This window comes from Hypoxylon fragiforme, assembly GCF_022984875.1.
Source record: "Hypoxylon fragiforme strain CBS 206.31 chromosome Unknown GGS25scaffold_7, whole genome shotgun sequence".
Lineage (NCBI taxonomy): Eukaryota > Fungi > Ascomycota > Sordariomycetes > Xylariales > Hypoxylaceae > Hypoxylon > Hypoxylon fragiforme.
The window spans coordinates 2,869,267-2,896,656 of record NW_026054762.1 but is presented as its reverse complement, the minus strand read 5'-3'; the positions used below and the strand labels follow the sequence as shown (position 1 = coordinate 2,896,656).

The 27,390-nt window shown below is 48.3% G+C and overlaps 8 protein-coding genes across 8 annotated transcripts; 5 read left to right on the top strand and 3 right to left on the bottom strand.

Annotated features, from left to right (window-relative positions):
• Positions 1–1,029: 1,029 nt before the first annotated feature.
• Positions 1,030–4,241, top strand: GGS25DRAFT_501285 (uncharacterized protein). Its single transcript, XM_049261910.1, has one exon. The coding sequence runs from the start codon at positions 1,700–1,702 to the stop codon at positions 3,938–3,940; it is 2,241 nt and encodes a 746-aa protein (XP_049115102.1). The 5' UTR covers positions 1,030–1,699; the 3' UTR covers positions 3,941–4,241.
• Positions 4,242–5,330: 1,089 nt separating this feature from the next.
• Positions 5,331–7,809, bottom strand: GGS25DRAFT_524106 (aconitate hydratase; the record flags this gene model as incomplete). Its single annotated transcript, XM_049264540.1, has 2 exons — positions 5,331–7,688; positions 7,765–7,809. 2 exons carry the CDS (start codon positions 7,807–7,809, stop codon positions 5,331–5,333), a joined length of 2,403 nt encoding a protein of 800 aa, XP_049115101.1.
• Positions 7,810–8,998: 1,189 nt separating this feature from the next.
• GGS25DRAFT_501273 (peptidase) lies at positions 8,999–11,211 on the top strand. Its single transcript, XM_049261909.1, has 4 exons — positions 8,999–9,147; positions 9,211–10,370; positions 10,430–10,516; positions 10,575–11,211. Exons 1-4 carry the CDS (start codon positions 9,105–9,107, stop codon positions 10,629–10,631), a joined length of 1,347 nt encoding a protein of 448 aa, XP_049115100.1. The 5' UTR covers positions 8,999–9,104; the 3' UTR covers positions 10,632–11,211.
• A 302-nt stretch (positions 11,212–11,513) lies between these two features.
• GGS25DRAFT_501272 (MSF1-domain-containing protein) lies at positions 11,514–13,092 on the top strand. Its single transcript, XM_049261908.1, has one exon. It carries the CDS (start codon positions 12,039–12,041, stop codon positions 12,612–12,614), a length of 576 nt encoding a protein of 191 aa, XP_049115099.1. The 5' UTR covers positions 11,514–12,038; the 3' UTR covers positions 12,615–13,092.
• Positions 13,093–13,109: 17 nt separating this feature from the next.
• GGS25DRAFT_390399 (uncharacterized protein) lies at positions 13,110–14,241 on the bottom strand. Its single transcript, XM_049258345.1, has 3 exons — positions 14,156–14,241; positions 13,724–14,098; positions 13,110–13,501 (listed from the first exon to the last, which is right to left on the bottom strand). Exons 2-3 carry the CDS (start codon positions 13,910–13,912, stop codon positions 13,190–13,192), a joined length of 501 nt encoding a protein of 166 aa, XP_049115098.1. The 5' UTR covers positions 13,913–14,098; positions 14,156–14,241; the 3' UTR covers positions 13,110–13,189.
• Positions 14,242–14,426: 185 nt separating this feature from the next.
• Positions 14,427–15,351, top strand: GGS25DRAFT_524102 (phosphoribulokinase/uridine kinase; the record flags this gene model as incomplete). The annotated part of the gene is made up of 3 exons (XM_049264539.1): positions 14,427–14,502; positions 14,655–14,684; positions 14,744–15,351. The coding sequence occupies 3 exons, from the start codon at positions 14,427–14,429 to the stop codon at positions 15,349–15,351; spliced, it is 714 nt and encodes a 237-aa protein (XP_049115097.1).
• A 254-nt stretch (positions 15,352–15,605) lies between these two features.
• GGS25DRAFT_390359 (uncharacterized protein) lies at positions 15,606–17,304 on the top strand. Its single transcript, XM_049258344.1, has 2 exons — positions 15,606–17,177; positions 17,264–17,304. The coding sequence occupies exon 1, from the start codon at positions 15,785–15,787 to the stop codon at positions 17,087–17,089; it is 1,305 nt and encodes a 434-aa protein (XP_049115096.1). The 5' UTR covers positions 15,606–15,784; the 3' UTR covers positions 17,090–17,177; positions 17,264–17,304.
• An 80-nt stretch (positions 17,305–17,384) lies between these two features.
• On the bottom strand, positions 17,385–20,036 carry GGS25DRAFT_501265 (glutamine synthetase/guanido kinase). The gene has a single exon (XM_049261907.1). The coding sequence runs from the start codon at positions 19,850–19,852 to the stop codon at positions 17,498–17,500; it is 2,355 nt and encodes a 784-aa protein (XP_049115095.1). The 5' UTR covers positions 19,853–20,036; the 3' UTR covers positions 17,385–17,497.
• Between the last annotated feature and the right edge of the window lie 7,354 nt (positions 20,037–27,390).

Genomic DNA, 27,390 nt, shown 5'->3' with positions numbered 1-27,390 from the left:
CCCACGCGACTTGGCTCTGCTGAAATCATACGCGTATGATGACGAAGGAGGCTCAACAACGCTGGATAAAAATTCGGGAGGGTATTTGTCACCCTTAAGTAAGTTTCCATTTCATTTTTTTATCTTCAAGTTAATGAATGCATTACGAACAACTCTGAAATCATCAATCGATAGTTTCAGGGGTATTTTTAGTTTATTTTCTTTCCCTTTTCCTCTTTTCATTGTCTTTTTATGACGAGGCTGGTCAGTGATGACCAAATCTGGTAAAAGGTCGGACTGCGTCTAGGGACTTTCTGGTTTCGAATTCTATAACCCGCCTTAAATCTCATCCAAGTCTTCCATTCAAACCCCGTCTATAATCCCCAATTTCATGTTGGACTCGCCACCCTCAAATCATTGGCCCGTTCAAATATGCTGGGATAAGACAAAACAATATTGCAACCTCTTGCGTGTTTCCGCTAAATAGGAGCCTGGCCTTGCATTGCCCCTATAAGGCTGGACCAAAGGCTGCGGCGAATAAGCGCCAGCTGGCGCTTGGAGGTTGATTTAAGGCGAGGTTGAGAATTGGAAACCGCTATGTCCTACAGGTTGATGACTCGATATGAAAACTGAAAAGATCTGAGACCAGCCTATAAACTCCGTCTACATGTTATTTTTATCCCCCGCAATTCCAAGTTATAGGGTTTAAATCCCTCCTTCCATTGTTCTTTTATTTTCTCTAACATTGTCTATAGGATTTATATCTCAGTGTTTTCCCTTGATAGTTGTGAATTGATGTATAATAGAAGATAGGATATTGCTACCTATGAAACGGTACAGCCCTACTATTGATCAAAACATCGTGGAGAAAAAGATCGAGGCACGAGGTACAGAATCCTACCAATATCTGTTTCAACAACTATCTAAGCGAAACGAAGTTATACTCTAAATGTCTATCCCCTAACGCCCTCCTCATTACTAGGTAGCCACACACATATCTATAAACCTACCTGTTATCTACCTAGGTCTTAATCCACCTAACTCAGTAGGTACTATATATATGTTTTTTTATTGTTTTTTTATTGTTTTTTTATCTGAACTTCACATGCTCTGAGGGTTATGTAAGTGGATGACTCTTGCCTACCATGAGAATTCATTCCTCGTCTATTCAATGTTCCATTTAATTCAATTTAATTCCATTAATTCCATTAATTTCGTCCAATACCAAGTAGGAAGGCACTACGCTAACCTACTGCAAGTACAGTATGCTTCTTTCCTATTGATCATCATCTTCATACAATCATTTTATCATTCACCATTTAACATCTACCACCCCTCTTTTCTTCCTTTTCCACCTTTTTCTCTTTTCTTCAACATTGAACCCAACACCTGTCCCAAAAGTCATCCACCATCATTGGACTCTCGTCAACCAACATTAACCGATTATATTCAGTAGACTTTGGCGCAATTGCTGAATGTGTCTCCATATTACGAGGCAAACGCGGCTACGATGACACGGTTCCGGCAAGCGTCAAAGGAAAGAATCCAATCATCCCATATTTTATTTTATAGGTCTTTGCAGCCTCGCACATACTGGAGCTTATCCAGGCCTCATTGACCCGGGTTCTTCTAACCTTTCCTATATTGCTCTAGTAATATAGAGTCCTGGGTTTATCTGTACCTCACTTTGGCCTTTCAATCTACATCTCAACTCCAAACCATGGAGAGTGAGGAGTACATCTTCCGGCAATGTCAATTTGAGGGATGCGACGCCACCATCTTGATCCGAGGACCCTATTGTGCACAACACACAAATGGCCAAAGCTCCATACCCACAAAAAATATGGCATCTTCCGCCGTGCCAAATCAACGCCAGCCTAGTAATAATGTCCAGCCTCTGCCGAAGCAGAATCCAGCACAGCCTAACGGCCAATCTCCCACCATAGCCCCACAAGAGGACAAGTTTTGTGAAGCTATCACTGTCAAAACATCACTCCTCCCACAAGGACATGCGAGCGAGAAAAAGCAACTTTCTGACAAGAGAGTCGCAAGGAAGACTACTAGCACTACATACTCTAAGTCAAAGCAGAGCCCTAGTTCAATACACGGTCCCGATATCAAGGCTTCTTCGGATCGCGCCCCTGTCAAGGATGCGCTATCCGTGGGCCAACGACCAGTAAAGAGACTGCGTTTATTTAATGATGAGTTCAAATCAGAACGGGTAGTTCATCAAGCCTCATTTACGGAAAGTAGCTCGCATATGTCTTCCAGATTCCAGTCAGTTGATGCTGAAAGGCGCGACATTGGATTCATCGAGCCTTCTGATTTCGCCCTTCGACCAAACAAGGGAGGATCGATTCCACTGGAGACATCCTTTGGACTCGGGAAACATGACATAAAAGCTCATGTTTCGAAATTCAAGCCTAATCATCCACCTCGCAACTCCAAGCCCCATAATACCGGAACTCGAACAGTGATAGACCTCACAGGAGATGACGACTTGCCACAGCCACAGGTGCGGTCATCTAATAATATCCACGTAGATCAAAATATCAACACAATCAATAATATTGGAAATTCCCCCAAAGATTCTCAAATTACGAACCATGAAGTGGATTCTGGATTTCAATCTAAAGGGAAGTCTATAGATGTGCACGTGTCTACGAATTTAGGTGGAAGTAAAGACAAAGAATACCCCGAAGGTTCTAATCGGAACGAACAAGATCGTGCTAGTAAGAGTAGCTCGAGTCCGATACCTCGTTTTATCCCAAAGACCCATGATATAAACATAGCTCCTCGCTCCGAGCCGGCTGTATTGTCACCGGGCTCAAGATTTGCGCAGTTCGACCCGGGTTTTCTCGAACGGAGTTCACGGGCCGCTTTCCAAGCATCCTTGCCTAAACCAGACAACGGGAATGCCGTTTCAAACAACGTTCCGTCTGCAATTGCCTCTCCCAGGTCAACCGTACCATCGGAGACCCATAACAATAATGATATTGACGAACCTACGGGACCGTTTTCGGAATCAAGCATAGAGACGGATAGATGCGTCCGTGTAACCATCGAGGCAAAATCTATACTTGGCAGGCATAGTACTAATGGTGTCTCACAAGAGACTCGAGCGAATGACTTGAATGTCTTCCCACAATCCGGTTTCCAGCGAACAGCCACTCCAACCAGCCAGTCTCAAACTATAAGAACCTCTAGTATCTCAAAAACGCCGAGCGTACCTGCACCTCAGGCAATTGATCCTTCAGCTTCCACGCCATTTTCTCGAGCCGCAGAAAAGGCACCGGAGGCCAATACGCGTACATCCCAAGGTACCGCAAGTGTCAATGGGGTAGAAAAGACAACCAATGGTGTATCAACAGTTGCGTCTATGGTACGAGGTAGAAGTTGGAAACATTTAAGTCCGGAAGAAAGACGTCAGATTTGGGTTGCTAAGCATGACCCTGAAAAATTCGACTCCTACATCTACGGTAAGCTCAATGAGCCGAATCAGCCAGGTTCCGCTTTGTTTGGTCTCCCAGAGTGGCAACAACCACCCCGAAAGACTCGTCCCGCAACACACTTTGCGTATATGGACCCACGGGTTCAGTGGACGCAACCTCGTCCTAAGAAATGGTATCAAAATAAACAAGAGGATATACGCAGGCGAGGCACAAGAAAATCCAATTTTGGTAAAGCTGCTGCGCGTGTAGCACAACGCAAATTAGAAGAGGAAGATGGTTACCCTCCTAAGGTCGAATTACCTGAGCGAGTCAAAAATAACCCCGCTTGGTTGGCTGCCTTGGATGAACTCGACGAAATGGCGCAGAAATATGATGCTTTGCAGCGACAGCGGTGGCGTCGAAGTAGGAATACCCGCATATGGGAGGCCCTGTGGAAAGGGAAAGACAACACGCCAAATATAGTCGACGATGATGATAAGATGGATCTAGACTCGCCTGAAGCTATCTAAGTAGTCCATTTGAAAATATATCCAGCAGAGGGAGAACTTATGAAGAAAGGGATTTCCTATAAATACTAACTATAAATATGGACTGGCCTGGTCCATGACGGGACAACGGGTCCATGAATTGGGAGGAGGGGATACATATATTGCATGGCGTGAGGCGTCTTTAACGCTGGCACACACATCGACTTACATATTAGCCTAGCCTAGGTTGCTGAAAAGCGCCTTGAATGGATTGTGGCAGCTTCAATTATAATAGTCCATATTAAAGAAATGAGTCTATCTATATAGAAACTTACTTACAAGCGGTTATTTATATACACGACGTAGCCATGCCTAGGGTAAACATATAAATGAATCGAGACTGTTGTATTACTTACTTGGTGCCCACTAGCTGAACGCTTCTATATAGGTACCTCTATATGACTTTATTTGCAACGAATCCAACGATAGTATAAAAAGGGGACCCATAAAAAAGGAAAGGAAGACATTGATAGAAAACTAACCTAACTATGTAATAAATTGGTCGTCGTAGGTTAAGAGAATATTGCATCTAGTTAGGTAGAGAGCGGGTAATAGATAATAACGATGGTAGGTTATGTTTACAAAGCTTGGGAAAGGGGTATACTATTATGTACCTATATAGGTACCTACCTACTATATGAGGGTGTAGTCACTGTAGTGTTATACTAACATTAAACCTATGGTGACATGTACCTACTTAGGTTAGGTTAGTTGGCCGGCGTTGGTAGGTATACATACATACCTGAGTTGAGGTGTTTCCTACCTACCTATGTTCTATCTACCACAGACAGTTGAACACAGGCAACGAACGAATAATAGTCCTAACCTATGTAGAAGACTGCGATTTTAGTTTTAGTTGTGGTATTAAATATCGAGTAGGTAAGTAGGTATTAAACCTGACCTAGGTAACTACTATGTAGGTAGGTAAGTATATTATATTTCCTCGCTTTCTGGATATCGACATCCGTGGATAAAAGTCTTGAGCCTTATAACTAACTAGTTCAATATTATACTAGGTAGGTACTGACTTACTTACATATTGGTGCTTACCTACCTAATACCTACCCACCCACCTACCTACCTAAACTTCGATGTTCCTCCTCGTCGTATTGGTATTTGTATTTGTATTTATATTTTAAAACAAAAACAAAAAACAAAAAGTCTTACTATGCAGTATCTGTGCTCGTAATTTCTTTCATTTCTTTTTTCTAACTTTTTACTTTATACAAATCCTCCCTCCCTCCCTCCCTACCCGAAATCCATTTTTAGACATCCTAACGACCCCGTAACCTTATATACGAGTTCACGTGCACATACCCGCGTCAAATACAACCAACCCAAGCATGACCCCCCCCCCATCTTTCGAAACCCCTCACACAGCTGACTGCTTCGACAGCAAGTTGAGCGCGCTGCCCGCCATGATAAAGCCCGCCTGGTCCTCGCTGACGGCATGCTTCGTCTTGATGAGGAGCTCCTCACCCGTCTTGTGCTTCTTGACCTTGAGGGCGACCTCGCCCTTGCCGCCGTTGCGGAGCATGTCGTAGAGGCCGACGGTGGAGACCTCGTCGCCGGCGCCGATGCGGTCGTAGTCGGCCTCGTCCGCGAAGGTGAGAGGGACGACGCCCTGCTTCTTTAGGTTCGTCTCGTGGATTCGCGCGAAGCTCTTGGTCAGCACGATACGCGCGCCTAGGTATCGTGGCTGCAGCGCCGCGTGCTCGCGCGCGCTGCCCTCGCCGTAGTTGTGCTCGGCTACGACGAGCCATGGGCGCCCGACCTCGCGCCACCGCTTACCTAGCTCCGGAATCGTGTGCGAAGAGCCGTCGAGATCGTACGCGACGTTGACTTCGCCCGTCTCGGCGTTGGTCGCCGTGTTTAGCGTGTTCTCGCTAATGTTGGGCAGGTGACCCTTGTACTTGAGCCAAGGGCCTGCGGCGGAGATAGTATCCGTTGTGCATTTACCCGTAACCTTGACCAGGACGTGAAGGCCGGATAGATCGGAAGCGGGAAAGGGGTCGAACGGTTCAAGAAGCGCAAGACGCTCGGATGTGGGGGCGATAGCGACGCTTACGGATGGGTCGGGGGATTGAATTAGTGCGCGAAATTCCTCGCGCGCAACTTCGAAGGGCTGGGGTGGGATTTCAAGACCCGAAGGTGGTGAAAACCGGAATTCTTTACCTGAGGGTGTAGGAAGCGAGTCGGTCATAGGGTTGAAGGTGGTTGTGCCTGCGAATGCCATGGCTGTGACAACTTCGGGCGATGCGAGGAAGTTCATGGTGTCGGGGTTACCATCGTTACGGCCGCGAAAGTTACGATTATACGAGGTAAAAATAGCATTCGGTGTGCCCTTTTCAACGCCGTCGTGCCGCTTCCATTGACCAATGCAAGGTCCGCAAGCGTTTGAAAGCACCGTACCACCTGCTTCCTTAAAAGTGTCCAGAGGGCCATCTCTTCGTAGGGTTTCTCTGATCTGATCGCTTCCCGGGGTAATATAGAAATCCGATACAGGCTTTAGACCAGCTTCTAAGGCCTCGCGGACCATGCTCTCTACACGAGTCATGTCTTGGTAGGAGCTATTCGTGCAGCTACCGATTAGGCCTGCTGACAATTTATCGGGCCAATTCTGCTCCTCGACGGTTTGCTTGAATTGTGATAGTGGCGTAGAAAGGTCGGGTGTGAAGGGTCCATTGACGTGCGGCTCCAACTTGGATAGATCAATGGTGATGATATCATCGTATCGTGCACCTGCGTCAGCCTTGAGTTGGATAATGTCGGAGAATTTCTTTGCCTCCGCTGCTACGTCTTGTCGATGGGTTGCATGGAGATACCGGACGTGCGCGGCGTTAAAGGGGAAGATGGAAGTCGTGGCGCCAACCTCAGCACCCATGTTAGTACAAGTGGCCATGCCCGTACAGCTCAGCGTCTCAACGCCAGGTCCAAAGTATTCAATAATGAAGCCGGTACCACCCCGAACGGTCAGCTGACCGGCGAGGTTGAGAATGATATCCTTAGGCGAGGCCCAGCCGTTAAGCTCGCCCTTTAGCTCTACACCTAGGATACGAGGCGCTTTCAATTCCCAGGGTGCACCGACAAGGGCCTCGACAGCGTCCGCGCCGCCAACACCAATGGCGATCGTCGATAGACCTCCCGCATTCGGGGTGTGACTATCAGTGCCCAGCATCATCAAACCGGGGGCTGCGTAGTTTTCAAGGACGCTCTGGTGGATGATACCGGCACCAGGGGGCCAGAACTCGATTCCATATTTCTTGGAGGCAGACTCGAGAAAATCGAAAACCTCCTGATTCATCTGTATGCCTGCTTCCAAATCTGACTTTGCGCCTCGCTCACCCACAATCAAGTGGTCACAGTGTATACTAGCTGGGATGGCGGTCGAAGGAAGGTTACATGTCATGAACTGCAGGAGAGCCATTTGGGCAGAGGCATCCTGCATGGCAACGCGGTCGGGCTTGAGCTTGAGATTTGCTGTGCCCCGAATATCACGCCCGCCGTTCGTGTTCGTTAGGAGGGATTCTTCAACATTGTTAAGATGACTGTAGAGGATCTTCTCGGCCAGGGTAAGAGCGCTGCCCTTTCCCAGAACCTCCTTGACCTTATCATAGTTCTTAGCCAACTTAAGGTACGGCGGTATTCGAGGATTCGGACTGTTGAATGTGGGCGTCGCAAAGAATCTTGTTTGAGGAATGCGACCTTGGCAATTTCGAGCGACAAGTCCCTACATGGAATTATTAGTATTGTATATTGTATAAGTGCGATGACTTGAATAATGGAAGTAAATGATCACAACATACTTGAAGACATGTGCCTTGACGACACAGAAGATTAGGTATCCTCATGCTTTGGTATTGGCATCTCAGGAACAAAAGTTCATGACAAAAGTTCACGATAAGATCTTTTTGATCTTTTTGATCTTAAAAATAAAAAAAAAAGAATAAGAAAAAAGTTTAGTCGTAATTGACAATTCGGATACTTTGATTGGGTGATACGAACAAAGTACCCAATAGTTAGTTCCCGCTGCGATGCCGGAGGTGGGACGGATCTATGTAGGTTACATAATCCGGGGTTGCAATAATGGCGTGTGATTGGATGTCTGGATGTCTGTATGCTTATAGGTACCTAATATCTACATACGTTAACTTGTATATCGCATGTGCGCCGCTTACTTACAAGTACTTTCCTACCTACTTAGGTAGGTAGTGAAAGGACTGATCTCCCTGAAGATATTGAACGATTTGATGTTTGTAAAACGGCTTCCCCCTTTAATCGTTAGGTATAAGCATTAACACAAAACGAATAAAGGCTCAATGTTCTGACAGTTCCCAAACTGGACTCGCTCAGGTAGCTGTTCTTTATATATCCTCATACATCCTTCTATATCAAAGTTGGATATTTCCCTTGATTTATATATAACTTCATCCTTTAATCATAATTTTATCCAATAACTACCCTCTCAACTACCCCAGGATTGCTAGCTGCTTCTGCGGAAGGCTGTGATCAAGAGGGTTGCTTTGGTGGTGATTCTAAAGTATGTAAAAACTTACTTATTCCCTCTTCATAAATCTGTCTGTTTGTTCTGGTGTCTAAAGACTATCATTTTGTAGTATCTTCTGCTTGGCATTCAGGCGGGAGTGAACTGGTTCAAGGTCGACCGCAGAGTCAACTCAGCATATTGTACATTGGCATACTCGCCCATAGGTAGTTGGATTTGCGAGACAGAGGAACCTTGCCACCATTAGAGTTGGTGTATTGAAGCACTCTCGTTAAACAAATGATCGATGAGTTTTGCTAGGTAGGCAGGTATGCAAGGAGTATGTAAAGTTAAGGTGGGAAGATTCTTGGTGCAAATGAATTACAATATTCACTATCTACGTACGTAGGTAGTAATGTGAGAGTAAAATAGAAGTTAAGTAGAAGTCGGCGGTGCTGACTTAGATTACGCTTTTCTTTATCGATAAGATAAGGCAATCAATAGAGAATTGCCCCGCGTCTTCCGCAGATACACTGCGGAAGTCGCACGTTTGCAAGAAAAATGTTGGCGGGGTACAAGTTTGAAAAGTTCTAGTCCAAGTCGTTGAGCTTCAACTTCTTATTTACCTACCCTTTTATTTTCATAGCTTATACTTGTCGCACAATGGCTACTAAGCCTCCATCAGACGAGCTTCAAAAGCTCAGTGGTTAGTCTGGAGCTTTTTATACATATCGTTGACAATGATATGTTAATTACTAACTTCTACCAGTTAGCGATGCTGCTGGTACAAATGGTAAAGCTGCCAAAGCTGCCAATGGTACCAAGAATGGCGAGGCAGCAGATCATTCAGGCGACGACTCCGATGAAGATGTAGAGGAACAAAACGTGGAAGGAGCACCTGAAGCAGCTAAGAAGAAGAAGAACAAAAAGAGGAAGCCGAGAAAGAAGAAGAAGGCCCCGACTGCCCAAACAGACCCTCCCAGCGTATTGATATCTCAACTTTTCCCTAACAATGCCTACCCCAAAGGCGAAGAAGTCGAGTACAAAAACGAAAACCTTTACCGTACCACAAACGAGGAGAAGCGACACCTGGACAATTTAGACACTGATTTCCTAGTCGACTATCGCCACGCAGCCGAAACCCACCGTCAAGTTCGCCAATGGGCCCAGAAGAATATTAAACCTGGACAGTCGCTTCTCGAGATCGCCGAGGGTATCGAGGGCAGTATAAGGCGCTTGGTTGGACACGATGGGCTAGTAGAGGGAGACGCTAAGGTTGCTGGCGTCGGCTTCCCGACGGGGTTAAACCTAGATCACATTGCTGCTCACTTCAACCCCAACGCTGGAAATAAAACAATTCTACAGCAAAGTAATGTCATGAAGGTCGACATTGGTGTCCACGTTAACGGCAGAATTGTCGATAGCGCCTTCACTATGTCATTTGACCCTATGTATGACAACTTGCTGGCAGCTGTAAAAGATGCCACGAACACGGGTATTAGGGAGGCGGGTATAGATGTTCGCTTAGGTGAACTGGGAGAGTACATTCAGGAAGCTATGGAAAGCTATGAATGCGAAATCAACGGCACTACTTATCCAATCAAATCTATTCGAAATCTTACCGGACATAACATATTGCCCTATAGCATTCACGGAACCAAGAGTGTCCCTATCGTCAAGACGGCAGATACTACCAAAATGGAGGAAGGCGATGTCTTTGCCATTGAAACTTTTGGTAGTACTGGAAATGGCCACGTTCACGATGAGGGCGAGGTGTCGCATTACGCCCTCCACGGAGATGCACCAAAGGTGGACCTACGCCTATCTTCGGCTAAGTCTCTTCTGAATGTCATCAAGAAGAACTTTGGCACTCTCCCGTTCGCACGACGGTATCTAGACAGACTTGGCCAGGAGAAGTACTTACTGGGAGTGAGTTTATCGAAACTGTCGCATGTTTTTCTTGAATGGGCTTGCTAATACTCTTATAGCTGAACAGCCTCGTCCAGCAAGGTATTGTAGAGGACTACCCTCCTCTACTTGATAAAAAGGGGTCGTATACGGCCCAGTTCGAGCATGTGAGTATTTACCCATGCAATTCATGTCCAAGACAAGCAACTGATACGAAAATAATAGACTATTTTACTGAGACCTACCGTAAAGGAGGTCATCAGCCGTGGCGACGATTACTAGATAAATGCCAATTATTTGCACATGGGTATCTGAGTACAACTTATTTGAGCATGTGTTATCATCTGGAAAATACACCTTACGAACTACGCGCTCTATGTATTATATCTAGAATTGCAGAGCTGACGAATTTCTAGCTTTGGATTATTGTCTCTGGTGACGATGTCAAGGCTTATGACGTAGGTACCTATTTGAGTGTGAAGCATTCAATGTTGATATTAGTTACAAGTGACACAGGTACAGTACTCAATATCTTATCTAAGTGGCGAAAATGGTTACCAAGAAAGGCCAGTGATATCAGGAACCGTTTTTGTCGAGGATACGGCGTGGGTCTTGCAAGGTAGGGCTGAAGTTCTGAAATCATAGGTGGTCCTTTGAGGCTAGTAGGTAATTAATGGAAGAGACAGAGAGGGGACAAATGACCCTACGATTAAAATACTTTAGTCTATGTTTGTAGATTGATGATGATCTGGATTTTGCAGATCGGTTTTATCCTGACCTAAGGTATTCAAGGTATTCTGTTAGTGTAGGTCTCTACGTATGCAAAAGTTGTATGCAAAAACTTGTAGGTAATGAAGTCTGGATGCTCGCTGACTCCGCATCCAACTCCAGGTTTCTTGGGAAGATGGCCCAAGCTTATACTGTGCATAATCCACAAAGCCAGGGAATATCCAATCATTGTTGTCAAAATTGTCAAATTCTTTCACACCGCTTCCGAGCTATTCTCTAATCCACTGATGCTAAACCCGATATGGTGCGTCAAGCGAGGCAAATGGCGTAGGCGACATACCGAACTTTGCCGGGAAGTGTAACAAAGGGTAGACTACTAGTAGTAGAGGAAATCGCGATAAGGCGATGCCGATCCGGCCGCTATTTGCACGAAATTTTCACTAAGCGCTTTTTGTAATTGGACTGGACGGGTCCGACTGCTCTTTTTTTTATTATTTCAAGGAGGGAAATACCCTCATTTCGTTTTTTTTCTCATTCCCAATAAAAGACGACTGGCCATTTGATTTGAACAAAACAAAACACGATCTTTTCTTACGGCGACTACCTAGTACTTTACAGTAACTTGCGAGAAAATACCTACATAAGATCTAAACCTATTTCATCCTATCGGAAAATAGAATTCCCTCTCTTTTTTCTTTACATATGTACCTATCAACCTACAGGTACCTACTTATCTAAATTTTGACTTCTGCATTCTGAATTCAATCTTCCGGATCTCCGACCAATTCCCACGCACCCTTCTCTTATTACAAAGAAACATTTCCTGTGTTCCCTCCAAATCCTGATCGACTAGACTTCTGAATTCACGAATCTTCATCTACGTTATCGGGCCTATTTCCTTGAGGAGGATCCTCACACTGTTTTGTCGACTCGGCCTATCGGGATCGCCTTTTATCAGAGATGAAGGTCTTTTCCAACTCGCACACCTTCAACTACTCTTGGGAAGAGGTATCGACCGCCAACTGGCTGAAATACTGCCCATGGAATGACAAATCCACCCACGTTATAGCTGTCGACACCCTCGCTCGAGAAGTCGACCCAGCGACCGGTATCCTGCGAACAGAGCGACTCATCACCTGCAAACAATCCGCGCCAGAATGGCTGAAATCAATGATGGGCTGCGCGGAGACGAGCCAAGTTTTCGAGACATCCTACGTTGACCCCGCCGCGAAGACCGTCACGATGGTGTCGCAGAATATCACATGGGCCAACCTGGTCAACGTGCAAGAGACGGTGATCTACCGACCGCTGGATATGCACAGGACACAATTCGAGCAAGACGCAAGGATAACAGCCTTATGCGGTGGCTGGCAGCGAATCAAGAACAGCATCGAGGACTCCCTCGTCACCCGCTTCAAGGAAAATGCGACGAAGGGCAAGGAGGGCTTCGAGTGCGTATTAGCTATGAGCCGGAGGGTCTTTGCGGAAGAGCGAGAACGAGAGCGGCAACGAGGTGAATCCAAGATGATGGCATAGATCGGCAACCTTCTGCGATTTTCCCACCACCATCAAACACCTCTCTTCTTATCGCGTCCATTATAGACGAACGAACTAGACGGCCAACCATAGCACTGCATTTTCAAGGAGTCTTGTTATTATTATTACTATGTTTTTTTTGGGAGAGAGAGAGAAAGAAAAAGGAGTGGGCCCAGTTTCGTTTGCATTCGATAAAGAAAAAGAGCACGGCGTTTCGGCATACCCATTTTTACACACTACACAACACACCTTGTGGCATTTGTATAGAGAGATAAAAATATTCGGTGAATTAGAACTTACAGTAGCTGCGTCCCTGGCAATGAGTCGGCCTATTTTTTGGGGGGACAGGAACGAGAGAAAAGCCAAACGCTAGCTGGAATATTATATATTATAGAGTAGCTCTCTACTAACCCTTGGCTTGGCCGAGGGCAGTATAGAAGAGCAGAGGATATAGATAATACTCCAATCTTCATGATCATGATCACGTCTTTTTGAGTTCAGTGCAATGAAGTGCTTAATTATTACGAGTGATTCTTCCAGTGCTCAATTAGATTGGTAATGCTTATTTCATCCTATCACCACCCTCTTTTCTCCCCCCTCCCCCCCCCTCTCTCGATACACCTCTTCTGATAATACCGCAGCAACTCCCTCGTTGACCTGTCTAGCCCCAAAGCCCCTTTATCATCGCGACCACCATCCTCGTTGGCGACGGCGGTGTCAACCCTACCTCCTCCTCCTCCTCCTCCGCCTAGCACCCCGTCCACGAACCGCGCCCCCTCGTCGTACCGCCGGAAGAAATACAGCTCCTCGACGGCGTGCAGCAGCGTCTGCGCCTCGGGCTTGGGCACTGGTGCGTTGGCTATGGGGCGTGGGGCGGTTTTCCAGATCTGTGATTTTGGGCTTTTTAATTTTGGGAAGGGGGGGGTCTTTTTTTCGGGTGAAGGGGAAAGGGGAAAGGGGAAATGGGAGAGAGGGGGGGCTGCTGCTGCATCGGGGTTACAAGTGCACTTTTGGGCCCGGTGGGGAAGGGGGGGGGGAAGTTGACTGCGAGGTGCATTTGCATGTGATGGAAGAGGGGAAATAGTTAAAGTGCATACATACATACATACCTCTCCGTTCTCGACCTTCACCCTGTACGCGGCCTTGACGGCCCGAAACTCTTCTTCCGACTGCGCGGTGCGGTCCGCCGGCGTCCGGGATGCTGAGGAGTTGCTGCTTCCCTCGGCGGGCTCGTCGTTGTTGTCCTCGGAGTCGGAGAGGTGGATGTCGAAGAGGCCGGGGGAGAGGGCGGGGTCCATTGTTTTTAGGTAGGTAGGTAGGTAGGTAGGTAGGAGGTCTGCAGGTGGGTTTGCATAAGACGAAAGGATAGGTGCAGCGGGTGAGATTTTTTTTATTATTATCAGGGTAATAAATGTAAGGAATTCGGGATGGTGGCCCGCTTACGGAGCCGGATTTATAGCAGAGCTTAGGTAATCGCTGGATTCCTGCGCCGTTTTAGTGGAAAGGATCACCGAGAATTTCGGAGTTGCGTCTTTACGTACTACATATGTAACCTAGTTACCTCCTATGTATTTTTTTTGGTGGGGTTCGTGACCTTCTATGTCTGAATGAGGGGGCGTAGGATGTAGCACAGGGAGGCGCTATAGTATAGTACCTGGAATTGATACTTTCAACTGCTTTTGTACAAGTACCATTTTATACTAAACACTATTCTCCAACACTTCAATGTTCATATATCAAATAGAAATACTTATAAAACTGAACTTCTAGGCTCTCGTGTACTTCAAATCAGGCAATAGAGAATTGAATAAGATGGACAGCCAAGTAGCTCGCCTCGTGGACAAGGCATGGGACAAGTTCCAGCAACTCCCCGATGGCCAACGGCTCTGTAAGTCCTGCAGGATGCCATCACAATTATGGATAATTACCCAACACAGTCTAACCCCCTCCCCCCCTTTCCCCCCTTCCTCCGTACCTACCTATCTATACATTAACATTTACCACCCGGACTAGCATGTATCTAACCTAACTACATCCCAGTAATTGCCATAGGCGGGATCCCGGGCTCCGGTAAGCACTCCCGCCCCTTCCCCTGACTCAGTTCACTAACCTAGGCTAATGCCACCCAGGTAAAACAACACTCTCCCAAATCGTCACCACCGCCCTCAACGCCCGACATGCAAGCCTGCAGCCCTCCGCATCGGAGCCCGTGGCCGTCTTCGTGCCCATGGACGGGTACCACCTGACACGTGCCCAGCTCTCCGCGATGCCGGACCCGGCCCTCGCGCACGCGCGGCGCGGCGCCGAGTTCACCTTTGACGGCTCCGCCTTCCTCTCTCTCGTGCAGTCCCTGCGCATCGCGCCACCCCCGCCAACACCGGTCTACGCGCCGAGCTTCGACCACGCCGTCAAGGACCCCAAGCCCGACGACATCGCGATCCTGCCGGCGCACCGCGTCGTCGTCTTCGAGGGCAACTACGTGGTGCTGGACAAGGCGCCGTGGCGCGAGGCGGCGGCGCTGATGGACGAGCGGTGGTTCGTCGAGGTCGGGTTTGGGACGGCGAGGAGGAGGCTGGTGAGGAGGCATGTGAAGGCGGGGATTGCGAGGGATGAGGGGGAGGCGGGGAAGAGGGCGGACGAGAATGATCTGGTGAATGGGGAGGAGATTGTGAGGATGAGGGGGGAGGTTGATGAGGTTGTTGTCAGTGAGGAGGATGGGAAGTGGGTTCATGAGTGAATGTGGTTTGGGTGCTGATGCTGAACTGCGTGCCAACATTGTTTCCAATTTACTTTGACGGGTATGGTTTCGTATTTGCTGGCGAGTGAGTGAGTACCTAGTATAGGGGGTCCATCATATAGAAGATGCAGTTATTACGTATAGGTATGTAACTAGCAAGAGATGCTAGATATTCATTTAAAAGGGGTACCTTAATAGTTAGTTATCCACTAGTAGAAAAGTTTATCTTATCAGCTCCATAAAAACTTCGAAAAGTTCAAGTTCAGCGGAACATTTTTTAGGATTCAATCATATGTACCAACTTTAACGTTCCCAAAAAAAAAAGACCAACAGCAGTTAATTTTCTTGATTGCGCTCCAAAATACGTAGGAAAACAGTGGAAAGAAAATACCAAGAGTCTGAAGTCCCCAGTACTTCTTTCCCCTAATAAAAAATGGCACCGGCAATCGTATCCGAAGCCGAGCCAGAGCAACCACCCTCGCCAACCCCGAACAACGACTCTAGAAAACGCAAGTCGCAAATCGACGAGATCGAGGTCGACCTGACGCAGCCGGAACCGCCGTCCAAAAAGGCCAAGCGACTGCTCAAGAAGGGCAAACCACTACCCGCAAAGCCGCAGAGCGACGACGAAGGCGAGTCGGAAGACGGCCTAGCGGTCCCGAAGGGCGCGGGGAAGGGCAAGGGCAAGGGCGGCAAGGGCGAGAAGTCGAAGCGGTCGGACCACGGTATCTGGATCGGCAACCTGCCGTTCACGCTGACGCGGGTCGAGCTGTTCAAGTGGCTGGTGGACAGCTCCGGCGGCTCCATCAAGGAAGAGAGCATCACGCGGGTGAACCTGCCGACGAGCAAACTCGGCGCCAAGGAGCGGGGGCCGGGCGAGGACGCGCCGAAGAAGCCGATGAACAGAGGCTTCGCGTACGTGGACTTCGACGCGGAAGCGGCGGCCGTCGCGGCCATGGCGCTCACGGAGATGGAGCTCGACGGGCGGAAAGTGCTGATCAAGAACTCGAACTCGTTCGACGGCCGGCCGAAGAAAGGGAGCGAAGCAGCGGCAGCTGCTGCTGCCGCGGCGACGGATGGCAACGCGACGGAGGTCGCGAGCAGTCGGGACCCCAAGGTTCTGCCCAGCAGGAAGATCTACGTCGGCAACCTGTCGTTCCAGACGACGGAGGAGGACCTGCGCGCGCACTTCGACAGGTGCGGCGACATCGAGTGGCTCAAGGTCGCCACCTTCGAGGACAGCGGCAAGTGCAAGGGCTTCGGCTGGGTCAAGTTCAAGGAGCCCGACGCTGCCGCCTGGGCCGTCAAGGGCTTCGTCAAGATCAAGGAGGAGATCGAGACCGAGGACGACTTCCGCGACGAGGACCCGGACGCGGACGCGGACGCGGAGAAAGAGGAGCGCAGGTTCAAGATGCGCAAGTGGTGGGTCAATCGGCTCCGCGGCCGCGAGCTCAAGATCGAGCTTGCCGAGGACGATCGGGTGAGGTACAAGAAGCGGTTTGGCAAGGACGCGCCGGGCAAGGGGCCCGCTGCTGGGAAGGGCAGAGAGTCCTTTGCGGCTAGGAATGGGGATGGAAATGGAAATGGGGCAGGCGAGAAGGCGAGGAGGGATAATGGGGAAGGGTTGGGAGAGAAGGCGGAGGGGGAGAAGAAGCCGGCGTACGGAGATACGGGCGTGGCGTCGTATCTTACGGGCGCGGTTGTCAAGTCTCAGGGCAAGAAGACTACCTTTGATTAATGGCTTTGCAGTCTTAGGGTAGGTATACGATAGGGGGTTATGAGCATGAGAGTTGCGTGTCTATATACCATACATCAAAAGAAAGGGGGTGAGCAAACTACGATTTCGTTTCACGCGCGGCATCAGTACTATTATTAGACTACCCGCGCCTCAACGGCTGGCTAATAGCACAAGCATACTTCACGCCATACAGCTATGATGTTTGGAAATTGAAGGCGGCGATTTGTTTTTCATTGCGTAGGTATCTATGCCAGGTCTCTATTATTGGTGTTTACCCAGGTACCTACCACATCTATCTATCTATCTATCTATCTATCTATCCAGCAAGTAACCTAGGCAAAAGCACCACCTATCTAACCTAGCCATCTCGTGAGCATCAAGCACGAAAACCCGATCCGACCTAACTAATTAGTACCTCTCCAACACCCACTCCCTCAGATCCCCCGGCGACAAGTACTTGAGTATCTTATCGTTCTCCGCCTCCTTGACATCGACATACCGCTGCACGAAGTCCGGATGCAGCAGCTCTGCCAACGCCGTATCCTCCTTCAACGCCGCCAGCGCCTCCGGCAGGTCCGCGGGGAGCATCTCGGCAATCCCAAACTCCTTTCTCTGCGCGGCGCTCAGCGTCGCCGGGTCGAGGGCGCAGTCGGATATGGCCAGCTTGGCTTTCTTCTGCACGCCGTCGATGCCCGCGGCGATCAGCGCCGCGACAACGAAGTACGGGTTCGCGAGGCCGTCGACGGTCTTGACTTCCCAGTGGCTGTGTTTGATCTTGCGCAGCGCGGCCTCCTTGTTCTCCGTGCCCCACATCACCCACCGCCCGCCCGCCCAGCAGCTGTCGAGCATGCGCGCCCAGCTTGTCGGGTTGCTGTATGCGAGGGCGATGATGGCGCGCATGTGCGAGAGGACGCCCGCGTAGAAGGATTCGTACAAAGATGTGTTGTCGCCGCCGGGGGAGGAGATGGAGAGGTGGATGTGCGAGGCGGAGCCGCACACGTTCGGGAACGGCTTCGGGTGCAGGGTTACGCGGAACCCGTGGCGCCCGGCGACGGTCTCGAGGATCTGGCGTGCGTACAGCATGTTGTCGCACGCGGCTAAGGGGGGCAGTGCGGAGAGCACGAGCTCGTACTGCCCCGGCGCGCTTTCCGCGTGGAACTGGTCGACCGGGATCCCGGCCTCGTCGAGCTTCTCGAGGATCTCGCCCACGGCGGTGGAGAAGCTACCCTCACGCCCCCAGTCCGCCAGCGACCGCGCCATCCACGCCGCGTGTCCGTCGTTGGTCAGCATCCGGTACTTTTCCCGCGGCGTCGGGTTATTCACTGGCTCTTCGGTTCTTTCTAGCACGATGAACTCGATCTCGAAGCCGAATAAGAAGGTTAGGCCCTGTTCCGCAGCGCGCGATACGGTCTGCGCTAGTAGCGTGCGCGGGCACAGCACCTGCGCCGAGCCATCCTCCTCGTTGCGGAAGTTGCCGAAGCAGCTGACGTGTCCTGCGACGGGGCCGGCGAACAGCGTGGTCCAGTCCGGGTGGAAGACGTAGGTGCCCGACGCGTTGATCTGCGGGATCAGCAGGTCCGTTTGCAGCAGACCGAAGACAACTTTGGACAGGCTGAGGGTGAAGGGTTCCCCGCGCGCAAGGGAGCGGTATACTTGGTTGATGGGGATCAGCCGCATCCTGGTGCTGCTCGTGTAGTCGTGGAAGTACACGCGCAGGAACTTCGCGTTCAGCTGCTGCAGCCGCTGGATCACCGGGCCGAAGCGCGTCGTGGGCTCGATGGCTTGGGGGATGGTGATGGGCCCCCCCTGCGTCGGAACCGAGGGGGTAAAGGTGGAGAGGTCGGACCTGCTGGTGAGGGAGTACAATTTCTTTGCGTTCGAAAATAGGATGGCTTGCACGAGCTCCACTGCCTGTGCCTCGTTGAGGTGCTGTCTCTGCACCATTTCTCCAAGCACCGTTTTCATGCTTGCGCGAAGCTGCCGCTGGGCGACCAGGTACGATTCGGGGACGGTGTTGCCGTCCGTGCTGCATAGGATCTTGGACCACGGACAGAGTTCAAGCATCTGCTTGAGTACGCTCTCCTGCCCTTGGCGGCTGATGCAGAAGAACACCTCGCTGATGTCAGCGTAGACGTTGGAGTACATCGCGGCTAGGTACGCCATCTCTCGGGTCCAGGGGTAGCCGGCGTGGAGCAGGACGATGGGGACCGTGGGGTACTCGCGAATGAAGGTTTGCAGGTGAGATGGCGATGACTTGGTGAGAGTGATATCATTGTCGCCGAGGCCTGTGTGGAACTGAATTGGCTTACTGGCTTCTGGAATGTTGCGGATGAGCTGTGCGACCTTGTGCACAATCCAGTAATTCAGAGTGGTGTGTTCCAATCTCTTGTTAAGGTTATGTCCAAGGAACTCAGTGCCGGGCTTCACGCCGGCATCTATGATCTTTTGAAGATCCATCTCCACGTCCTTCTCATTGAGTTCATCCCACCGTGGGATGTCCAAGCCACGCCGGTAGCAAACAATGGACTTGAACCCAACGATGTCGGGGCTACGTAGTAGAACTTCCCTAATCTTGAGCACGAAATGGACCGTAAACCAGGATAGTATATTAGGCTCGGTTGTGCTTCGTGTTGGTGAATCATGTGGAAAGTTGGAAAGTTGTGCAATGATATCCGATGCTACTGTTTCAATTCTGACAATACGCTTGCACTCACTCGTCGTGAATTTGCTGTGCCAGATGTGGTCCTCGGCTTGGCCGGGCATGTCCAGTCCATCGTCTAAGAGGATGGCATCGACGCCCTCAAGGCAGCTGGTGACCCATCCTTTGTGTGAAGCGAGCCTCTTGTGCTGGACCGCAGCCTCGACAGCATCCCACGTCTGTTCACAGCCAAGAACTTGAGATAATTCATTGGTGATGGCAATGTGAGATAAGCCAGTCTTGGAGTCATTCAAAGCTTCCCCGTGGGCCTCGCTGGTTATGGCAAGCAGCGGGCGGGAACTCATGTGCTTTGACTTGAGAAGTGGATGAGCATGATGGTCGATAAGGGGAGTGTTATCGATAGCAGCATTAAGAAAGGTGAGGTTATCGTAAGTGGAATCCATCTTGTTTCCTGTTGTGTTCATGGAATTTTTCGTTCCCAACATTCAACAAGTAAAGATGATTGAGATGTGAATGAATTTGAGAAAGTTCAGGTTTTTGTATGGATTTTAGTGATTTAGTCTTGTGTACCAATGTATGGACCACTGAGGTTACACATGCGATGCGTAAGCAGGTACCTAAGGTACAATGTCAGACACAAGGGCTTACTACGGTACATATGGGTGATTTGCGTATTAGGGGTACATGGGTGGACAACTCGCAACTTGGCGTGTGCCATGACAGAATATTCTACGATAGATTTTCTGTCAAGTCAGTACTCGCCATAGCCTTTGAGACAGGTAGTGAAAACATCGATTTTCACCCTGCGTACCCAGTTCTCCCAGCCAGGATATCGAGCGTGGGGCACGACCGAGATCTTGTCTCCCGGCATCAGAGCCCTCATCCATGTGCGGCGCTCCGAGTCCGCTGCTTTCATATTCCCTAGGCTCCATGTCACCTTGTGTGTGAACCATTTCCTATTCGCGCCGCGATTATGGACAATCTTGATCTCCTTATTGGTAGTCCCCTGGTCCTGTAAACCTACGAGATCCTTGACCAGGTTTGAATTCTGTCGGCGATGGATGTCGGCCGTGAACCACGTCCAGCTTTCTCCTCTGCTTGGATCCGAACAGTATCCTTGGTCATGACCTGTGATCTCGAATAAAACGCGGCGAACTGGCTTAGGAGATTGTCCTGTGATGGTCTTGCTCATAGTAAAGGGTGTAGAGGGGTCTTCCCATCTCCTAACCTCGCCTATTTCGTTAATACTGACTCTTACGGTGCTAGTTCGGACCCAGTACTCTGCAAGATCAAGGATCTGAAATATAAGACGGGCGATTATAGGACTTTTCTTTGTTGATATTCCTTCTCTGAATTTCCTTTGCAGGCATAATGCTGCAACTTTGATATCATCATCTTGTTTTGGCCAGTACTTAAGGTCCACGGTTGCCTTGGAAGCGCCGTTGGGTTCGGGAAACAAGGCGTTTCCCCAGGGTTGCTGCTGTATCCATGCCATATCACTGGCATCAAATGCTATATCCTTGACCGGAAAATATTGAAACATGATGGCTAGCATCTCTGTGGATCGTTGCTTGATAGCCAGCTTGAGTGGCGTAATACCAGTATTGTCTTCGATATTGATATCAGCACCTGACTCCAAGAGATAGGAGGATACGTCAACTAAGTTGCGGCCAACAGCTAAATGTAATGCAGTATATCCAACATTGTTCTTGGAATCAACACCAAGCTTATATTGTTTTAGAAGTGCCGCTACGGCGTCTATATTTCCACTAGCCGCTGCGTAATGAAGAGGTAGGTTCCCCCCCTTCCCCGGAATATCATAGAGATGGAGCTTTGAGAGCTTCTGTAACAGATACTCGACATTCTCAGGTTTGTTCCCACCAGCGGCATGGTGCAACACGGAATCCCCTTCGAGCTGGCCCAGAAGATCGACACGGATTTTACCTATGAACATGTCGATCATGGGAGGATCTGCAACTTGAGCAGCTAAATGAAGACCGGAAATCAGTTGGAAGTCGGATTTTTCATTGAATTTATAATCGTATTTGTTAAGGATTGTATCGACAGCTTGCATATGGTTTCGGCGAATGGCATCTTCCAATGGCGTGTCACGTTTCCTATCGCGCGTATGCAACAACCTGATGCTGTACGGGCTATCCAATAACGCTTCGAGTATCCGAAGAGGGCCTGACGCCGTGGCCCTATCAGTTGGTTTGAAAGCGAACGATGGGTCTGCCACGGCCCAGTGCAATGCACTTCTCGCCTCGCGATCACAATTGAGGATAGCTCGATCACGTCGGCTCTCCATTCTCTCATAATGCTCCATAACACACCCAAAAACATTAAAGTCACCTGTGCGTACTGCTTCCATAAGAGCTGTTCTTCCATAGACATCGGACCTTAGGAGAAGTTCGCGAGTAACGTCTCTTTCCATTATTACGTTTATCAGCGCCGTCTTGTCGGGTCCCTTGACAGAGCGGGCCCATACTATAGCTTCTTGGAGGAGGGAAGTGCGCCATTCTAATGCAGTAGGTGTGTAAATGTCGATGCCGTGGTCTAGGAGGGCTTGGAGGGTACTTAATGAACCATAGGCAATCGATACATTCGATGGCCGCCAGCCCACGTGAGGTAAAATCACCATGTTGATATCAACATTTATTTCCGGGCTGCTCAGAATCGCATTCATCGATTCAAGCGAATCGTTGAAGGAAGCCCAGTGTAATGGGTTCCCAAACCGCGATCCATTGAGGTCCGTTTTATAATCTGTGTTCTCTACCAACCACTCAAGACTCACTCCTAGCGGTCGCTTATCTGTATCCTTGATAACTATGTTGAAGAATGCAGCGATATCTATTGCCGTGGCATTTTTGCCAATTTGGGGGCCTACAACTGGATCCTGAACAATCCTAGATGTCCTCCCCCCTATGTGTGTCAGGATCATCGTGGAAGCACGTTGAAGATGCTCTGGACTTTGTAGGAACTCGAGTAACAAGTCTGTAATTTCCTCGACAGACTCGTATTCTGAATCATCAGAGGCCTTTAATTCTTGTGTATAGTGATAACCGAAGTAAAGAGCCGCATATGCCAAAAAGGGCATTTCGTCTAGCAAGGGCCAAATTTGAGCCACATAACTGTCTTTCGAAAGTTGAAGATTGTTTAGTACAAGGAAAGAGATGCATGTTAGAGCTACATCTCCATGACTGTGGATAAATTCCGGTGTACTCCGCAGTGAGTTGAAGTACTCCTGTGTCGTGTAGTGGACGAATCTCACGGTTTTGCTCTCTCCCTCCACGACCACGAGACCAGCACAATAGTTCGCAATATCGCTTTCCTCGGCGACGGCATCATCGTCAAACTCCTCTTCGCCAGGGCTCACGGCAAGCGCACATAATAGTTCGGCCAATTTAAGCGGGCGCTTCGCAAAACAGACCCAGCGAATCACTTGCATGGCAAACGACTCTACGCTGTCACCCTGGTCTCGGATCCGTTCCATTGCTTGATCGTACGTGTCCTTCACTACATTTTCACCAATCGGGATGCGATTGAGTTCATTCTTTAAGACTTTGAGGTTGATTGCTTTGCTCAAGGAGTCTAAGTGCATTCTGCAAAGCAGAAACCTAAGAATTAAAGGTTACAATCAGTATCCATTGATAAATGCAAACACTAGGTATACTGCAACTTACATCCCGTTAGCTCTTTCAATAACAATTCGACGGATTTCCTCTCTGAGCTCTGGCTTTCTCGTAACGAAGCCTGATAACTTCTTCGAATCCGCTATTCGCGCGTTGATGTAAATTCCCATGTCTTCATCCTTCGGAACGAAACGAAAAGGCCGCACATCTTGAAGCCCTACATCATCGGAATGAATTGTACGGGAAGTGACTAACACGTTCACCGACGGTTGTAAACTGTGGAGACTATCCATAAAGGCTTTTCGTTCATTCTCGTCACTGCATTCGTCGATAGCATCAACAATGATATATGCTCGCTCTAGGTTCCCGCTAGCCAACTCGTCTCTGAGCAAGCTGATTATCTGGGTCTTGTTTGGTCTGAAGTCACGGCGAGCAAACATCTCGCCAAATATCTGGTCAACTTCGGTAGCGGAGGGTCCTCGCTGCCGAAATAATTGTGCCCACAGGTTTCCAAGTAAGACCCAAGCTTTCTGGCTTTGCCGTTGACGGTAGTCGCAATACACGAAGGCTAAACCATTTGCCGGGTCTGCGCGAACTTTCTCCCGAAGATATTCGATAGTTGTCGAAGCCATAACAGTTTTACCAGCTCCAGGGGCCCCTGAACACCATAAAGCTCCCCCGGATGATTTTAGCCAGTCTTGGAATTCTGGAGACTCGACGAACCATTGTCCAGTACCATCTTGTCTTTGGTCGAGGACGTTGCGATGCTTTTCGGAGAAACTTTCTGGTGCATAGTATTCTACGATGCGGTCAATTTTACCGTTGATATCCTCTTGTTCCGCGTGGTGGTTGAGAACTTTGACGCCATCATCAATAGACCGAGTCGTCTGCTTGATGTCGAGCGTAAGCCACGAATTTAAGAGCCCATTCATACGAGAAGCCTTATCAATCGTTTTCTGTATATCCTTTTCCATGTGGGCAAATCGTATTTTCGCCATTATATTTTTAGACCTCAACTTTTCGAACTGTTGCCCGAGACTGATCATACATTCCTGTAACTCTCGGATGAGGTCCAGAGGCCCTACGGAATGACCATTGGTTGTAGAGGCACCAATGTCCGCCTGAGCTTTGATTTGGTATAGCAGTTGAAGCATCATGCTCAACGTACGGCCAAGATCATCGATCAATTTTGAAGCCCCTAATACCGTGCCGCAGTAGTTGCATATTTTAGCTGTAACTTCTATGAGCTGCGCGATCGACGCAACTGAGCCGACGACTTCCATGGTGGAAATATGTTCATTTCATATAAAGGTAGGCCCTTTTATCCTGTAAGCGAGCAAGACAAAAAATATAACGAATCAAGATCTATAAGTTAACCCAGATGGCATATGATTGTTGTTCGCAATACAGACATTTCTGATTTATTTAGAAATATCATTTAGAGATATCATTTAGAAATATCAATGGAGAGGGGGCTGAGGGGATAATATGAGCTAAGCTTGTCAGCTTCAGCTTGAGTATAATGCCAGGCGAGATCATCTTATTCGTGTGGCCCCCAAGGGCTTGAAATTTATCAGCAGCCTAGCGTGGCTATGCTTGAAGGCATGCTTACCAAAATTCATGGAGGGTTCTGAAACTGATATGTTCCCGGCCTATGGGACTGACATTTCTGCGCCAAGCTCTGCAGCATCGGGAGGATTCATAGCCCTGGAGGAAGATACCACAAGTGCTCTCCTGCAATGGCACACTCCTTATGGGGTGCATGCTGTGTGCTTCGTCTATATGACGGGGTATAGCATATAGTTATCAGCAACGTCCAGATCTCGATTCATTGTAGTCGATATACTTCCTAACTAATGTTCTTTAGGTATTGCTTTCTTTGTCGTCATTGTCTGGAAAGTCTGTTGATATCTATAGGCGCTGCTATTCAGTTATAAATAATAAAATGACCTGACCTTACTTATTCAATCCTATGCTGGTATGAAGTTTGGTAGATAAAGATGAAAGGATAGAAACTTGAAGCTAGGAATGAGAAGCTTCCAAGTTTAGTTGCCTAAAGTAACTTGAAGTTATTTGTGCTTAGTCATTCAAGATTCACATTATTCTTCTTTTTCTTCTTTTCTTATTAAAGTTCGTTCACTATCTGTCTTGCGACTGCCTTAACACCATTATTATTAAACTTAAGTATGGGTTTATGATGTAGACGCGATGTCAATAAACGTCCCGATTCAGCTTTTGAGATAATATTCCTCAATCACCAGAAGCACTAGTTTTAGCAGCTGGGCTAGATGCGGCCTTTCCCGTAGTGGGTTCATCAAAGCGCGTGAAGCTCTGAAGCTAGGTACCAGTACCATTGATATCAAATACCACATATTGAATACATAAATTCCAACTTCAATGGATGATATAGACGTATCATTTAACAGACAATCATCATGTAGGTTTTGAAGGTGGAATAACGACGTATTTTTTTGTTAGTTTTCAGGGCTGAGTTTGGTGTGCACATACGCTTTGGTTAGACGTTAGAGCTAAAAATACCTACCCTAGCCTACTAGGTTAGGTATGTAAGTTGAAATGAATCGCTGCCTAGCAGGTACTCTACCTAAATAGCCATCCCTCGCTTTCCCTACCCTACCTAGGTTAGAGTAGTTAGTTAGTTGCACGGTCGCAGGCTAGACTCCTGTCAGCCATTAAAAAGACAGCGCTATTCGCCCTTTGCAACAGGAAACGTGCAATGTTATACCACATGACATTTGAGGTTTCAAACGTCCGTTCATGATTAATACTCTTTTGTTCAGATGAAGAATGGCATTTAGCGAGCTGAAAAATAAACGAGGAAATTTCTTCGAGGGATCCAACTGCACTAACCCACTATTATACTCAAAAATTACATACTAGGTATGTAGTTGGGTCTTGAAAATTAAGGGATCACCATGTTGATCTGCGGCGCATTTGTATTGTACATAATAAAAACATATACGACATTGTTTGAATGGTATTAACTAACATCAAGGTGGGATATGTGACGGACATTCTCTGAATAGATGACATTCTAATGAAATAAAATTCAGCATAAAGAGAAGGCCTAATTAAATTATTTAGGGATGAATTGAGTTTACTAAACCAGGGCCCGTAAACGTGTAGACATCGGACTTTATTAACGTCCAGCCTTAATTTTGTAAAGCTTACCTCCACGCCAAGCCCTACTCAGACGGGTACCAATCGACAAAGTGAAAAGCTTGTATTTGGTTGCGAACTGGGATTAAGCAAGGGGCCCCAGGTACTACGAGATAATCTTCGAGTTATGAAAGGATGGTCACCAGTTAAATAGTGGGTCACAGAGTCGTCATCTGCGCCAATACTTCACTCCCAGGCAATAACAGGGTTACCCCTTCTAAACCCCACAGTGCTAAGATCTCTTAGTCGCTGGGCATCGTCGGGTCTTTAGTATGGGAAAGTGCGTCATAAGGGCCGTTGTTGCTACAGTGTATGTACGGTGAGCAAGTACAACAGTCGCTATCTTCAATGTCTAAAAAATCATGGGTACGAACATTGAATGTGCGGCAGGTGTGAATGTTTGTGTGTATGTGCATGTGTGTGTACGACGCTGTACGTACTTTACGTGCAGTTTTCCGAACAATCAAAGGTACCTACCCACTTGGAAACTTGGAATCCTCCCTTTTCCAATTCCATCCATCTCCGTTTCCTCTTTCACGACAACAATCCAAACTCAATCCTACAACTTGTAACTTGCTCCTAAATAATTAAAATACTTGGTTATACAGGCCAAGATTCGATTGATTTTATCTACCGTGCCTAATCTATACTGCCTACTTCTTAAATACCAATTTGCGTCTGGTACCTACGACTAATCGCTATTGACGACAAGCGGATCCCCGTCGTGGCTTTGGCTCTGGCTTTGGCTTTTGCCTTTTGCCTTTCGCCATTTCTTTTGCCCCCAATTCCGTCGTTCATCGTTCGTCGCTCGTTTACCTTCCCGCATGCCAAGC

Excerpts from the sequence above, each read along its gene's own strand:
- GGS25DRAFT_501285 (XM_049261910.1), top strand. The coding sequence starts at position 1,700 with ATGGAGAGTGAGGAGTACATCTTCCGGCAATGTCAATTTGAGGGATGC.
- GGS25DRAFT_501273 (XM_049261909.1), top strand. The coding sequence starts at position 9,105 with ATGGCTACTAAGCCTCCATCAGACGAGCTTCAAAAGCTCAGTG. Across the intron at positions 10,371-10,429 it reads AGGAGAAGTACTTACTGGGA|CTGAACAGCCTCGTCCAGCA; the intron begins GTGAGTTTATCG and ends ATACTCTTATAG. Across the intron at positions 10,517-10,574 it reads ATACGGCCCAGTTCGAGCAT|ACTATTTTACTGAGACCTAC; the intron begins GTGAGTATTTAC and ends CGAAAATAATAG.
- GGS25DRAFT_501272 (XM_049261908.1), top strand. The coding sequence starts at position 12,039 with ATGAAGGTCTTTTCCAACTCGCACACCTTCAACTACTCTTGGGAAGAG.
- GGS25DRAFT_390399 (XM_049258345.1), bottom strand. The coding sequence starts at position 13,912 with ATGGACCCCGCCCTCTCCCCCGGCCTCTTCGACATCCACCTCTCCGAC. Across the intron at positions 13,502-13,723 it reads TGAAGGTCGAGAACGGAGAG|ATCTGGAAAACCGCCCCACG; the intron begins GTATGTATGTAT and ends CCAAAATCACAG.
- GGS25DRAFT_390359 (XM_049258344.1), top strand. The coding sequence starts at position 15,785 with ATGGCACCGGCAATCGTATCCGAAGCCGAGCCAGAGCAACCACCCTCG.
- GGS25DRAFT_501265 (XM_049261907.1), bottom strand. The coding sequence starts at position 19,852 with ATGCCCGGCCAAGCCGAGGACCACATCTGGCACAGCAAATTCACGACG.